This window comes from Leptodactylus fuscus, chromosome 7 (assembly GCF_031893055.1).
Source record: "Leptodactylus fuscus isolate aLepFus1 chromosome 7, aLepFus1.hap2, whole genome shotgun sequence".
In the NCBI taxonomy this organism is placed as follows: domain Eukaryota; kingdom Metazoa; phylum Chordata; class Amphibia; order Anura; family Leptodactylidae; genus Leptodactylus; species Leptodactylus fuscus.
This window is the reverse complement of record NC_134271.1, coordinates 110300529-110316433: the sequence shown is the minus strand read 5'-3', so window position 1 is coordinate 110316433 and position 15905 is coordinate 110300529. Positions and strand designations below refer to the sequence as shown.

At 41.9% G+C, this 15905-nt stretch overlaps 1 protein-coding gene across 1 annotated transcript in view; it reads left to right on the top strand.

The window, feature by feature from the left end:
* The window catches only part of LTK (leukocyte receptor tyrosine kinase), a 113306-nt gene that overhangs the window by 83797 nt on the left and 13604 nt on the right, over nucleotides 1-15905 (top strand). Inside the window, exons 13-19 of the mRNA XM_075280852.1 lie at nucleotides 397-547; nucleotides 2413-2544; nucleotides 3441-3597; nucleotides 5531-5713; nucleotides 5825-5923; nucleotides 6504-6653; nucleotides 8141-8251. Coding sequence (XP_075136953.1) covers nucleotides 397-547; nucleotides 2413-2544; nucleotides 3441-3597; nucleotides 5531-5713; nucleotides 5825-5923; nucleotides 6504-6653; nucleotides 8141-8251 — 983 coding nt within the window. The remainder of the gene's footprint in view (nucleotides 1-396; nucleotides 548-2412; nucleotides 2545-3440; nucleotides 3598-5530; nucleotides 5714-5824; nucleotides 5924-6503; nucleotides 6654-8140; nucleotides 8252-15905) is intronic.

The window sequence follows — 15905 nt, the reverse complement described above, 5'->3', positions numbered from 1 at the left end:
TGTATTGAATTACTGCTCGCAATAGAAGAGTGGGGGTGGAGGAATGAGGAGCAAGTTCAGGGTCCTTTTCTTAAGCCAATCAGTGGCCTTTGTGGTCGTGTGGCAAGGACGCAAAGACTTCCACTGGAACAAACCCCCAGTCATAGCCATAGACCAGACAGCGATGGGCAACATCGGAATATGGGTTTAAATTACATTTTTTCCCACAAAACTACATATCAATCTGATTAGCACCTCTTGCTTAGTAGTCTGCTGCTGACATATTGGACGTCATGTTAAATATAACCAGTTCCCTTTATGGACAGTAAAATAATGCAGCATTTATTATTATTATTATTATTGTATTTTTCTCTAGTGATGTTGTGTTCTCATATCATTGTACTTTTCCTATTTCAGAATATCTGCATATGGCGCAGCAGGAGGTAGTGGAGCGAAGAACCACTACAAACGTTCACATGGGATCTTCATGTCGGGAATATTTCACCTCCAGAAGGATGAGCTACTCTATATCCTAGTGGGCCAGCAAGGAGAAGATGCTTGCCCTGGGGTAAATATTGATTTAACAGGTTATAGGGAGAATCATTCTAGGGAAGCAATAGTATAGATGTTTTCCTTACCTACTGCTAAATCTGTCATTCAGTATTAGGATTTGTCTAGCACTAGACACATTTCAAAAAACTTCAGTAGTTGATACCTTTTTAATGGCTAACTAATAATGATGACAGATTACAACGTTTCGGAACGTCTAGGCTCCTTTCTCAAGTAAATTTAAAACCATTTCTGAAGGCTGCATATTTATACACAAAAAATGGGGCACATAGGGATAGAATTCCAGGAGGAAGAGGGGGTAGAGGGTTGTTAGTAATTGGTAGAAACAATGTAAACACTTACAGGTCCTTATCAGTTCTCAGGGTCTCAAGTCAGTGATGTCTGTAAGATGCCATAAACCCATGTGACAAATTCAACCCCCTCTCCAGTGTTTGAAGCAGGGTCATAAATTTACACTCATAAATCCGTCGTTCTCTCTTTGATTTGAAATTCCCTCTTAAAACCAAAACTTTTATGTGATCAGTCATATTACGATCCTCATTGCAGAAATGTGTTGATACAGGAAGGTCAAGTCTTCGTTCTTTAATTGTATGGCGATGTGAATTCATACGCATTCTAAGCTGCTGTCCGGTCTCTCCAACATACAGATTTTCAGTGGGACATTTGGTGCACATTATCAAATACACTACATTAGGTGTGCTGCAGGTGAACGTACCTGGGATTTGATATTCCCTGTTAGAGTTTGGTATCTCTATCCTGTCAGTGGTCAGTATGTGAGGGCAGGTTTTGCACCTTTTCTGTCAGCATGGAAATGTTCCTGTGTTAGTCGGAGGTGACAGTGAGCTGTTGACAACCATATTCCTGAGGTTTGGTGGCTGTCTGTAGCACAGGAGAGGGGGGTCTGGAAATATGGATGTTAGTTGTCTTTTTGCAGTAGTGGATGTAATTTGTGTGTGATTCCTCTCAGCGTCTCCAGGTGTGGGTTATATGTGACAACCAGGGGCACCCGATTGTTTTCCTTTTTGGTATTGTATTTTAATAAATCCGATCTTGGTATTCTTGTCTTTAGTCTGTACTGAAGACTATCAAGTTTTTTGTTTTTTATATTTCCTACCCACTGGCTAACACGGTACGAGAACGAACAGTTTCCTTATACTATACACATTTCATCAGATTAGTTTATCAAGATGAATGGTGAAATGAAAAATCTCCATCCACCAATTTAGACCATGGAAGATTCAGAAACAGAGCTAAAAGGCTTGTCAGAAACTATTCACATGGAAGAGAAACACAATTTGCTTTGCAAATTGCAAACAGGATCCTGAAATTGAGTGTATAGCTTAGCAGGGAAATAGCTGCGGTTTTCCAGGAAGGGGTGTAGTTTAAGATACAGCAACACTTTGGTGCAAAATAAACTAAGGGTGCATTCACACAGAAGAAAATGGTGAGGAATTTCAGTGCTGAAAAAAAGCCTCCCATTGACTTCAATGGGTTCCTCTTTCTGCAAACGGAACCCATTGAAGTCAATGGGATGCTTTTTCAGTAAAGTTGCCTGGTTAGATAGTTGGCCATTTGTCAGCTGAAATTTGACCATTTCGGCACATGAAAATCTAATGTTATATGGCGAGCTTAATTTTGCACTAAGTCTAAATTCTAAACTTTAGATAAAATTAGTGAATCTGCCCCAAAATGTCTAAATACTAAATAAATAACACCATCATACATACATGGATCTTATTAGTACCATGAAGTGTATGTCAGGAATAAGGAAATTCGATGGTGGAAATGTCTGTGCAACGCTGCATGATATGTTGGTGCTATATAGACAATAGAAATTAAAACATTTCTTTTATAATGTCCTAGAAAAATAATAAGACTCAAGAAATATGTATGGGAGAGTCTGCCATCATTGAGGATGAATACAATGAAAAGAAAACTCTCTCAGACTGGGCTGGAGGAGGAGGAGGTGGTGGAGGAGCGACTTTCATATTCAAGGTGACAAGATCATGCATGTATTGTCTTATTGATTTTATTCCATCACGCTTCTGTAAGGCCCAGCGTACACTGACCTACTCAAACATGGGCATCCGGACCCCTGTGTTTTTAAAATTCGTCTGAGAAATACACACACCCTTGTGTAGGTCTGGTTATATCACCATTATGTCATAGAGGTAATAGTTGTACTCACAGAAGTAATTGTTCAGTCATAGCAGCAGTTATAGGGGTTATCAACTTTCAACATTGATGGCATATTCTTAGGATAGGTTAGCAAATTAAGATCTGTGAGGGTCCAACACCTGGGTCCCCGCAGATCAGTTACTCTGGGACAGTGAGATTAATGGTAATGTTAATGTTAACAAGACAGGAGCCATGTCACTCACTCACTATAGAAAGTAGAGTGCTTTAATTATTTCAGCGCTGCCCTACTGAAGTCTATGATTTAGCTGCTACATTTTGTATGGCATGTGAGCAAAAGACGAGCAAAACTGAGATTTGCTACAGAAGATTTCAGGTATAGACTGGACTCCAACCCCGAACTGACACAGAAATAAACTGCAATGACAGGTAACCTCAGTGGCTGCAACACAGCACCAGACACGAGACCTGAAAGAGATAGGGCAGTTCTCTTTTATAGGAGACTTTCCTACCCAGCATGGCTAGTAAGCATCACACCATGCCATGTGAAGGCATGCCATGTTTCTCTTCTCAGGAAAAGATGCCTTGGCCATTGATCACATGGCCATGCTATACTCAGTCCCATTGATTTGAGTGGGACAGAGCTGTAATATGCCCATGTGAGCAATGGATGTGGTGTAACTGCTTGAGAAGTAGAAGTGGATCTTTTTAAATGTATTTTATATGTGACATTTATATTGTTTTTTCTATTGAAGGAAGTGAATGGTGTATTTATACCACTACTGGTTGGAGCAGGAGGAGGAGGGAAAGCTTACTTGGAATATCCAGATGACTCATTGGACCAAGATCAACTAGAGAAATTTGAAAATAGTATGGCAGCTCCTGGGCTGAATGGAAAAAGTGGAGCAGCAGGTACTGGAAGACCATGGTCAATTACATAGGAAAGGAAAGGTCATCAATATGAGACACTGTGGGTCAGACACCAGAGAATGGAGCAGGAAGCAGACAGCTCAGTTCTCTGACCTGGTTATTGCAGATCTGTATAGCGCTGCAGAATATGTTGGCACTATACAAGTGAGAGTTAAATAAGCTGCAGTGACTTACTTCAGAGCTGTCTGCTTCCTGCTCCATTCTCTTTGTATCAGTTGTTGAGAACAGATGGCGCGGATGTTGAGTCACAAACCCTTAGGCTCCCCTAGGAAATACTCCATCTGATAAACGCTGTCACCCTGAGCATTTTGGTTCTTTTGTTATCCAAATCTGTCCAGATATTGCAAAGATATAAGCGCTTTTATTGTTGATGTAAATTTGGTTATACTAGCCAAATGGACATACTCAGAGGTTCTGTATACAGTGCTAGTATAATGCACATTAGCATTATTAGGGCTTATATCTTTGGAATGGCTCAACAGATTTGGATAAAGAAAATACCAAAATGCTCAGGGTCATCAGATGATATTTGTCATTGGGCTTCTCAGACCTGCTGACAAGTCCTCTATAAATAAGAAACTTTACAATCCCCATAGAACAGTAGATCTGTGATTTTGAGTCACCGCTGTACTAGGTTTCTCGTTTTCTTTGGAATGTTTTATTATGAGAATGTAAAAGTATTCCTGTTTACTGAGGCCAGGGCTCTGAGCCTGTAGAGAACTAATACCAGATGTACAGGTGATATGTCACATGTGGTATACACATGTAAGCTACTAGGTGACATAGGAACAGCTTCTCACAATTGACTTCATAATGTCTATTGCCACTTGCTTTTAAAGCAACACTCCAATTCACAATAGTTTCCAAGTCCTTCATATCTGTAAAATGACTACCGACTTTTCAGATTGCACAATGCACTTTGTGCTTTGGTAGTCAGAGACATTCTCCCTGTGCTTAGATGAGCAGGGAGGATGTGTTAGCTGGTGGCCATATTACAGAAATGGACACTGGGAAACAATAGGAACGGCACCATAAAGATTATAAAGGAAGGCACTAGGTGTTTTCCCTATGCATTATGTATTGGATATATTTTGAACCACATGGCCACTTTAATGTCTAACACAGAAGCCTATAAATGTTCTAGTGGCGGAAGGGGGTCGGAGCAGTGGGACCCATCACAATCAGATACTTATCACCTATGTTATAGATATTAAGGTGGACCATATATATAAAAGAGCAGATGGACAACTATCTTCACATCAACACGCATGCTTAGATTGACCACAATATGTATTACTACTACAGGGACAATGGGATAATGTTCCGAGACATCTTTAGCAGCACAAATCTCCTAAGGCAAAAAGGAAAGTGCATTTGGAAATTCACCGTGCTGACACTGGGGGACATTGGCTTACTCTGTACACATCAACAGGAATCAGGAATGGGAAATCGTGCATATTCTTCAGTTTATTGCAAATTGTAGATTATGTGTAAAGTATCGGTTTAATTCCCTGGTATAGAGTAACTAGTGAAAGGTTGTGGAAAAACCACTGTTATAAGCGTCGTGCCGCAAACCCAGATAAGGTAATGCCTAGAGAGAGCAAATCTCTTGAGCAAATAAATCCAAATTTATTGAAACTTCTCCTCTGTAATGTGTTTTGGGGTGTAGACCCCTTTATCAAACAAAACAGAGAGCATATCATCCGGGAACCAGATAAAGACTGTACTAGCATAAATCATTCATGTATCATGTTCAGATATGTAGCATGTACAAAAATATCAGTATCAATGACCTGTTATCTGGGAGACAATGCATTTGTTACCATGCCATATTGCATCTTCAGACAGATCATTGTTTCTAACTACATGTAAATCGAGTATACACATTTTTATTATATACTTTCCCTGTCTACAGGTGGAGGTGGTGGCTGGAATGACATTACGCAACTTCCCTGGGCTGGGAAATCACTTCTTGAAGGGCCAGAAGGGGGACAATCATGCCCTCAGGCACGAGGCAGCCTTCAGTGGGACACCTATGGGGGCTTTGGTGGTGGAGGAGGACCATGTACTTCTGGAGGTGGAGGAGGAGGGTACCAAGGTATTAGCATAGTACAGTGTGTGTGTATAGATATGTATATAGTCATTGGATAGTTGATCATACATGTAAAGTATTGTACATCTCTTCACCTATAGCTCCTTTTACTTCCAGGAGGCCACGCGTCCCTGCTGGATGATATTTCTGCTGATGGCCAGGATGGTGTTTCATTCATAAATCCATCTGGAGAAATGTTTCTTCAACCCTTGGCTGGTGAGATCACAGAAGAACATAAAAAATAATTCATTGACTTTGAGTGTCTGCCCCAATTCGATGAAGGATTGTATGACCTGTTTTGGATTTTCAAGTACAGTATATGGTGCAAAGTTATTTGTGAATGTCAGGGGAATAGAATATGTAGGCATTTAATCTCTCAGGGGAGAAATAATATCAGGATTTACAAGAATTACATGCTCTTTGGCCAAGAGACCATGGGGTATAAAAACAGTAATGTCATACAGAAACAGCAGAGACCCTACAGTATGAAGCCCATGTTTTGGTGGCAGGACCCTATTCACCAGAGCTGTGGAGTTGGTAGGCCAAACCACTGACTCCAATTCCTATTTTTATAGAACCTGACTCATTCCTATGAAAATAAATATGCAACAAGCTATGGATCTACTTATACAATATTAATCATTTAGAATATAATTAAAAATAATTATTTTATTTTGAAGCCAAAGTCGGAGTTGATAACTTTTTTTCCGATTCCTACTCCCAAAACTATACCTGACTCTGACTCCTCAGCCCTGGTCTTAACTCACAAATAACGCTTCTTTTCCCTCTCCTGCAGCAGTGGAGAATGATGGTGAAGTGCTCATCGAGCTGTTTTTGAACTGCAGCCATTGTAAATCTGGAAATTGTAAGAAAGATGCTGATCGGAGAGTTGTATGTTTTTGTGATCGTGGCACCGTTCTGGCAAGTGATAATGTCACATGTATAGGTACAACATTTATAATATTTATAATATAATAATTATGACCAAGAATTTATTTTTATTTTTTTTAAAAAGGAAATGATTCTTTGGGCACATTCACATGTCAGATTTGCTTATTGCTTAGTATAGTATAATTGGCAGGAAATTAAGACCTTAAGGGCTAGTTCACACGGGGTTCCGCGTGTACACACACAGTGCACTGGCATTCCGTCGCGGCATTCCGCAATGGATTAGGCTCAAATGAATGAGCTGGGAGCCTCGCGCCGCGGACGCCGTGGCTGATTCAGCCGCGGAGTACGCAGCAAGATAGGGCAGCTCGATTCTTTTATCCGCTAAAAGCTAGCGGAAAAAAGAAGCAAGTGGCTCCCATTGAAGTCAATGAGAGCAGCGGATTCTGCGTCAGAATCTGCTGCCAACTTGCCCCGTGTGAACTAGCCCTTAGGTTTCTGCCTCTGATGTCCTGCTGGTGTGCAGCAAATCCACACAAAGGTTGACCTCATTGTCATTCCTTGGGGTAATCTTTTGCCGTTCCATGTAGTATACATTTTTCCATGGCAATGCCAAAAATATATAATCATTAGAGATGAGCGAACGCTAAAATGTTCGAGGTTCGAAATCCGATTCAAACAGCCGCACACTGTTCGACTGTTCGAACGGGTTTCGAACCCCATTATAGTCTATGTGGGGAAATGCTCGTTTCAGGGGTACGCAACATTCGATCAAATTCTACTTACCAAGTCCATGAGTGAGGGTCGGGCCTTGAATTCACTCTGCTAGGCATCGGGCCTAGGCAGAGCCTAAGCAGAGTGAATGCAGAGCCGGAAGAGGACGCGGGGACGCATAGCATTCTGCCAATCAACGCTGGTTCTGCATCGAATCTTAACTTCGAACAGCTAGTAGTATTCTATCGAGTACGAGTATTTTGAATACCGTAGTATTCGATCGAACACCTACTCGATCGAATACTACTCGCTCATCTCTAATAATCATGTAAACCTGATTGCAGAAAATCCATTAAAATTCAGGTGATGCCAATTGTAATCAGATTTGGCACAAATTTCACCAAAATCTGTGTCAAATCCGCAGCCATGTGAGGATCAAAAGTACAGGTTCAAAATCAGCTGAGGGGTGGCTAAAGGGAGTCAATGGAGATATGGGAGGATGTCACCTACATTCTGGTGGCCCAGAGGGGAAGTTGTGGGAGAATTGACTGTTTCTGTATATGGTTATGGGGATATTGTCACTCCATAGGCAGTGTTTCCCTATTTACATCCTGGGAAACATATTTTCATATTCTTCCATGTTTCTGTATAGACATAGAAAAATCTGATAATAGAAGTATCACTTAGGTGAAGGTGAAGCTATGTGTTTAGTTGTTCTAGTTCTTACCAGCCATGTACTATGAAAGCAGTTATTTTGTGGTTTATCTTACAATGAAAATTCATGACTTTATGTTTTAGAATGAGGTTAAAGGTCATCATTGTCTTTTTCAGAACCCAAAGAACCCATTCCAGAGAGACAGCTCTCACTCCCCCTCATTCTAGCCGTTCTTATCGCAACAGTGATTCTTGGGGTCATCTTTGCCTGTGGAAGTCTGTCATTTGGTAAGTGTACTTTTCACACGGTTAATTCTTTTAAGAAGTTTGGCTCTTCATTTACTTGGAATCTGAGTTTGGAAAAATGTATGGAAATATCCACATGACTATGACTGATCTGCATCCCATTTTTTTCATGGTCCCATTGATGACTGATCTGCATCCCGTTTTTTTCATGGTCCCATTGACGTCAATGGATAAGTTGCGTTCAAGAAAACGAGGCTATGTGTTATAATTGAAAAAAAAATTATGTCCTATTTTTTTACAGACCTCAGACAGCACAGGGCCAAGAAACGGGTTCATGTGAATACAGCTGATACATAAAAAATTGTTCCAATTTTCTCTACGATTGATAATGGGCTTTCTATGCCCGAGATATAGTGTAAAATTTCCAGAATGCACCCCAATATAACACTGGGTTCCTTTGCCTCACTGAAGGAAATCATTTTGGGGGTTTTCCCTCTAAGGGTCCATTCACACGGATGATAATGGTGAGGAATTTGGTGTGGAATTTTCCATGCTGAAAAAAAAGCCTCCCATTGATTTCCATGGGTTCCGCTAGCTTTTTTTTTCCGCTAGCTTTTTTTTTCCGCTAGCAGAATTTTCCACTAGTGGAAAAAAAAAGCTAGCGACACCCATTGAAATTAATGGGAGGCTTTTTTTTTGACCGTGGAAAATTCCACACCAAATTCCTCACCATTTTCCTCCGTGTGAATGGACCCGTACTGAGGTAAACATTTATTAATATGTTCAATGTAAACTTAGACCAAGCAGTCTACAAATGCAAAAAATTTGGTGCATACCTAAAAACTTTTGTCCAACTATATTGATTGGTTTACTGTGTATGCCAAAACATTGTCACGCTTCTGTATGAATTGAGGTCAAACTGGTGCCTATACTGATACTGCCCCCGAAGACATTGCATATAACCTAGTAAGGCAGCAGAAATGTATAGGGCATGACATTCAAGTTTGTTAATGTGGCTTTTTTGGACAATACCTTACCCAGAACAAGCATCAGGTACCTGAAATATACAATAATGTTAAATACAAATCTTAGGCGACATGCACATAATGGTGTATGTGCCGCCGGGCCGTGATTGAACGGCATGGACGACTTCTGGCCATGCTTATAAGGCCCCATTCATTGAGGTCATTGAGCATGGCCCTCAAAATGCACTGACTCTGTTGTGTGCATGAGGCCTTAGGCTGCAATGGAGAATTAAAAGACCAGAGTTAGTGTTTTGTTATTTTTTATTTTAATGTAATTTAATACATTTTGATTTGAATCGTCTCATTCAGGCTAGAATTTAAAATAAGTCATATAAGACACAGATATCTGAGAATTTATTAGTACACTGCTTTCTTGGTGTAAATTCAGCTCAGCAAATCTTTCCTGTTGATGTTATCATTGTACAAGCAGACAGATCATCAATTTGGACTAATAGGTTATTTGTGAGAAATCCCATAAAAAATAGATCCTAGTGAGAAGTGACTGTCTTTAACATCAGCGCAGATTGGATTATCTCCTTGTGTTAGAACCTGTAAAAATGCATCATCGAAACAAGTGCTGAAAAATTAGGGGAATTTATTAAGATTTATGTGTTTCTTCTGCATGTCTTATTACTTCCTTGGCTGGTTCCAACCACTACTGGCGCAGGTATGTACTGTAGGTCCCATGCGCCAAAATTGATATCTATGTCAGTAAGAGACTGGCTTAGATTTCAGGTATAACTCACAATAGTTTTGTGGTCGGTCCCATTGACTTTTCTAAAAAGTAGCAAGTAAGTCGTAAAATCGGAAAGTGGCACACTTTTTGCCACAAATGGCCATGTACCAAAATTGGCCAGAGAACTAGTGTACCAATTTTAGCAAATTTTCTAATATTTCCGCATATGATAGCCGTATACTAGTCCTGACACCTCAGGCTACCTCCTATACACGCATATAGACTTCCACTCTCTGATAATGACAGTGACCCAAGCTAATTATTGCTGAAGGCCTTGACGTATTGGCTTTCTGAGTTCCCCAATGATTGTTCTTGACATTTCATCTGTAGGTTTAAAGTATAGATCCTTATGCATTTCTTTTATTCATTGCTGAATTGAAATGTAGCTTAGGTGACAAAAAGATCAATTGTTTGTATGCCTCGAGGACACAAATCAATACAATGTCAATGATAAAAATGATGTAGAATGTATGTGTGAAAAGATTAAAACTATCTCTGTATGCATGCCTCACATAGGAACATCCAAAAATACACTTAATAAGCCAGTTAAGATGAATACGCCTGTATCAGTTATAATGGCTCTATAAGGTGATATGACGATCACTTGCAATAACTACAGCGCTATAGTACGAATAAAAGTCAGTGCCGCTACATTATTATTAATGCATGTCTATGTCAATGTTTATTTTTGTAACATATTCCCATTCTAGTAAGCTTTTACAGCAGTCAAATATATGCCTGATTTTCTATTTTACCAGGTGTGGTTTTGGAAATTGCAGCATGTCAATTATACTTACGGAAATGCCGGCAGTTTCCCCATAGGTATAATTGGAACAGGAAACCTCTGCGAACTTTCTGTCTAAAGCACTGTGGGAAGAACTGCAATGCGTTGCCGCCATGGTTTTTCCCACAGCGCTTTTTTGCTGCAAGACGCCACATGGGGCCTTAGCCTAAAGCTGCTTTCCTAGCATGCCACATATGGCAAACATTAAGACATTTGACTACTGGAATCCATAGAGTTAGTAAAACCCCTGTCACTAGGCAGGTACTGCATTTATCTGAACAAAGGTGAGCACTAGAGATGAGCGAACAGTAAAATGTTCGAGGTTCGATATTCGTTTCGAGTAGCTCCTCAATATTCAACTACTCGAATCGAATATCGAACCCTATTATAGTCTATGGGGGAAAATGCTCGTTTCAGGGGTAGGCAACGTTCGATCAAATTATACTTACCAAGTCCACGAGTGAGGGTTGGGCTGGATCCTCCGAGAAGTCTTTTCCGTGCAGCGTCCCCGCGGCATCTTCCGGCTTTGAATTCACTCTGCCAGGCATCGGGCCTGGGCAGAGCCGACTGCGCATGCCCGCACTACAAGCGGACATGCGCAGTCGGCTCTGCCCAGGCTTGATGCCTGACAGAGTGAATGAAGAGCCGGAAGACGCCGCGGGGAAGCTGCACGGAGAAGACTTCTAAAGGTAGGAGAAGAACCAGCGTTGATTGGCCGACTGTATAGCATTCGGCCAATCAATGCTGGTTCTGCATCGAACTTTTACATTCGAACAGCGAGTGGTACTCGATCCAGTACGAGTATTTCAAACACCGTAGTATTCAATCGAATACCTACTCGATCGAGTATTACTCACTCATCTCTAGTGAGCGCTTCTAGCATAGACAACGAAAAAAATCTTTGGACTGAATCTACTTTATGGTTGTAAAAAACTTAACAGTTATCATGTCATCTGAAAGTAACATTTGTTTTTTTGCTCTTTCACTTCTAATAAAAATTTGAATAAAAAGTGATCAAAGCGATAGACATTGCCCAAAACGATATAGCTAAAAAGTATGCCAAAAAGGACGCCCTATACATCCCCATACACAGAAATATAAAAAGTTACAGGTGTCAGAATATGGCAACTTTAAGAAAAACCTCTTTTTGCAAAGTTTTGGATTTTTGTTAAGGGGTTAAAATGTAAATAAAACTATATAATTTTGGTATCCCTGAAAATGTACAGAAACATAGGATGAACAAACTGAGTAATTACAAACTGGGTAATTTCTTCGAGACATTCCCTTGAACCTAAGCAGACTCAGATTTGTAGACAGATAAAAGTTAAAGAGTTCCTTTCATCAGATCGGGCACATGCAGTTTTATATACTGCTGGAAAGCTGACAGTGCGCTGAATTCAGCGCACTATTGGCTTTCCCGATCTGTGCCCGGTGTAAAGCGCTAACGGTCCCGGTACCGTAGCGCTTTAGTGTCAGAAGGGCGTTTCTGAGAGTTAGCCAGGAACGTCCTTCTGCCTCGCGGCGCCTATCGTGCTGTACTGTGGAGCGGGGAGGAACGCCCCCTCCCGCTCCTGATAATACTCGTCTATGGACAAGCTGTGTGAGCAGAGGGAGGGGGAAGTTCCTCCCCACTCCACAGTACAGCGCGATAGGCGCCGCGAGGCAGAAGGACGTTCCTGGCTGTCAGAAACGCCCTTCTGACACTAAAGCGCTACGGTACCGGGACCGATAGCGCTTTACACCGGGCACAAATCGGGAAAGCCGACAGTGCGCTGAATTCAGCGCACTGTCAGCTTTCCAGCAGTATATAAAACTGCCTGTGCCCAATCTGATGAAAGGTCCTCTTTAAACATTTTTGCATATATAACTTACTATAAATTTTGCTGGGTTTTAACGATTTTCTCTAACCATCCTAATGGTTACTTTCTTTTGTCTCCATGAGTTGCCAATGACTACGACCATGAATACAAGAACTTTGTACGGTCTGGGACTTGTCAGAAACCCAGCCATGATTTCCCTACTGTGGCCAGGCTATGAGGCAGGAACATTGCATGCATGAGAAGATAGTGCAGCAAACAACAAGGAAACCATAGCTGGGATTCAGAGCATAGAAAGTTCCTGGATTCATGGGTCGTATCTATCAGCAACTGATCCAAACAACAGAATGTCTCCACGAAGATGATTAGAGAAAAGTTTTTATAACATTGCTAAATATATTATCTCCCTATATTATAAAAATGAATTTCTGTCTGTCTGTCTGTCTGTCTGTGCTCTAATGCGAACCAAACGACTGGACCGATCTTCACCAAATTTGGTACAGAGATACTTCAGATATCCGGGAAGGTTTAAGACGAGACTCCAACTCGCTCGGACGTACCGTTGCTGAGATACAGCATTCCAAACACAGTGCTTCCCCCCCCTTAGCCAATACAAACCTGCAAGACTTTTACTCATATTCCTACTGCAATACACACGGTCACTCCACATGCACAATACAACACTGATATCCAAACTGAGATACACGCATCAGAGGATTAGATACACAGATCAGCACACAGTATCACACGCCAGAGGATTAGATACACGGGTCTGCAAACAGTCCCGCACACCAGAGGATTAAATATGCACTTCTGCACACAGTTCCACACACTGAAGGATTTGATACACGCGTCTGCACACGGTTCCACATGCCGAAGGATTAGATACAGGCATCTACACACAGTTCCACACTCCAGAGGATTAGATACGCGTGTCTGCACACATTTGTACACGCCATAGGATTAGATACACGCGTCTGCACAGAGTACCACATGCCGTAGGATTAGATACACACGTCTACACACAGTTCCACACTCCAGAGGATTAGATACGCGCGTCTGCACAGAGTACCACACAGGGGAGGATTAGATATGCGCGTCTGCACACAGTACCACATGCCGTTGGATTGGATACGCGCGTCTACACACAGTTCTACACGCCGTAGGATTAGATACGCGCCTCTTCACAGAATACCACACAGGGGAGGATTAGATACACATGTCTTCACACAGTTGTACACGCCATAGGATTAGATACACGCATCTGCACACAGTACCACATGCCATAGGATTAGATAAGCGCGTCTACACACAGTACCACATGCCGTAGAATTAGATACACGGGTCTGCACACAGTCCCACACACCAGAGGATTAAATACGCACTTCTGCACACAGTTCTACACACTGAAGGATTTGATACGTGCGTCTGCACATGGTTCCACATGCTGAAGGATTAGATACAGGCGTCTACACACAGTTCCACACTCCAGAGGATTAGATACGCGCATCTGCACACATTTACACACCATAGGATTAGATACACACGTCTGCACAGAGTACCACATGCCGTAGGATTAGATACATGCGTCTACACACAGTACCACATGCCATAGGATTAGATACCCGTGCCTGCGCACAGTTGTACACGCCATAGGATTAGATACACGTGTCTGCACACAGTACCACATGCAGCAGGATTAGATACGCGTGTCTACACATAGTTCCACATGCCGAAGGATTAGATACGCGCCTCTTCACACAATACCACACAGGGGAGGATTAGATACGTGTGTGTGCACACAGTACCACACTTTGGAGGATTAGATACATGCCTCTGCACACAGTACCACAAGCCAGAGAATTAGATACGCGTCTCCGCACACAGTATCACACGGGGGAGGATTAGATACGTGCGTCTGCACACAGTACCACACGGGGGAGGATTAGATACGCGCGTCTACACACAGTACCACACGCCATAGGATTAGATACGCACGTCTGCACACAGTAACACATCCCGGGGGATTGGATACGCGCGTCTACACACAGTTCCACACGCCATAGGATTAGATACGCGCCTCTTCACAAAATACCACACGGGAGGATTAGATACACGTGTCTTCACACAGTTGTACACGCCATAGGATTAGATAAACGCGTCTGCACACAGTACCACATGCCGTAGGATTAGATACGCGCGTCTACACACAGTACCACATGCCGTAGGATTAGATACGCGCATCTACACACAGTTCCACACTCCAGAGGATTAGATACGTGCATCTGCACACATTTGTACACGCCATAGGATTAGATACACACGTCTGCACAGAGTACCACATGCCGTAGGATTAGATACACGTGTCTACATACAGTTCCACACTCCAGAGGAATAGATACGCGCATCTGAACACAGTTGTACACGCCATAGGATTAGATACACGCGTCTGCACACAGTACCACATGCAGTAGGATTAGATACGCGCATCTACACATAGTTCCACACAGGGGAGGATTAGATACGTGTGTGTGCACACAGTACCACACTTTGGAGGATTAGATACATGCCTCTGCACACAGTACCACAAGCCAGAGAATTAGATACGCGTGTCCTCACACAGTACCACACGGGGGAGGATTAGATACATGCCTCTGCACACAGTACCTCACATCAGAGATTAGATACACCTGTCTGCACACAGTACCACACGCCAGAGGATTAGATACACGAGTCTGCACATAGTACCACATGCCGTAAGATTAGATATGCACGTCTGCACACAGTTTCATTTACCGGAGGATTAGATACATGCCTCTTCACACAATGCCACACGGGGGAGGATTAGATACACACATCTGCACACAGTACCACACCAACAAGGATTAGATACTTGCGTCTAAACACAGTACTACACGGGGAAGGATTAGATACAGCTTTACTCCAGATATCCATAACAACTGATCACAGGTTTTTCACTGATATCCAAAATGAGATACACATAATCACATGACACTTATGGACATACACGCAAACCACATACACAATACATCAGTGCAAAATTGGACAATTCTTATGGGGCCACTACACAAACATAACATGTAATATACCCGTGCGAAGCCGGGTCCTCCCTCTAGTTATTTATATTTACAGGAATGTTTAAGTTTTCATTGTCTTCAATCTTAAATATGGTTATGTTAGTGGAAATATCCCTTTAAATATTGTACCCGTATATATTATACGGACACATAGCTGAGGTGCTGTATAATGAGTATCTGTATGAAATATAATGAGTGTACTATGCCATGCCAGGGTGAACTGGTGCCCCCCGGGG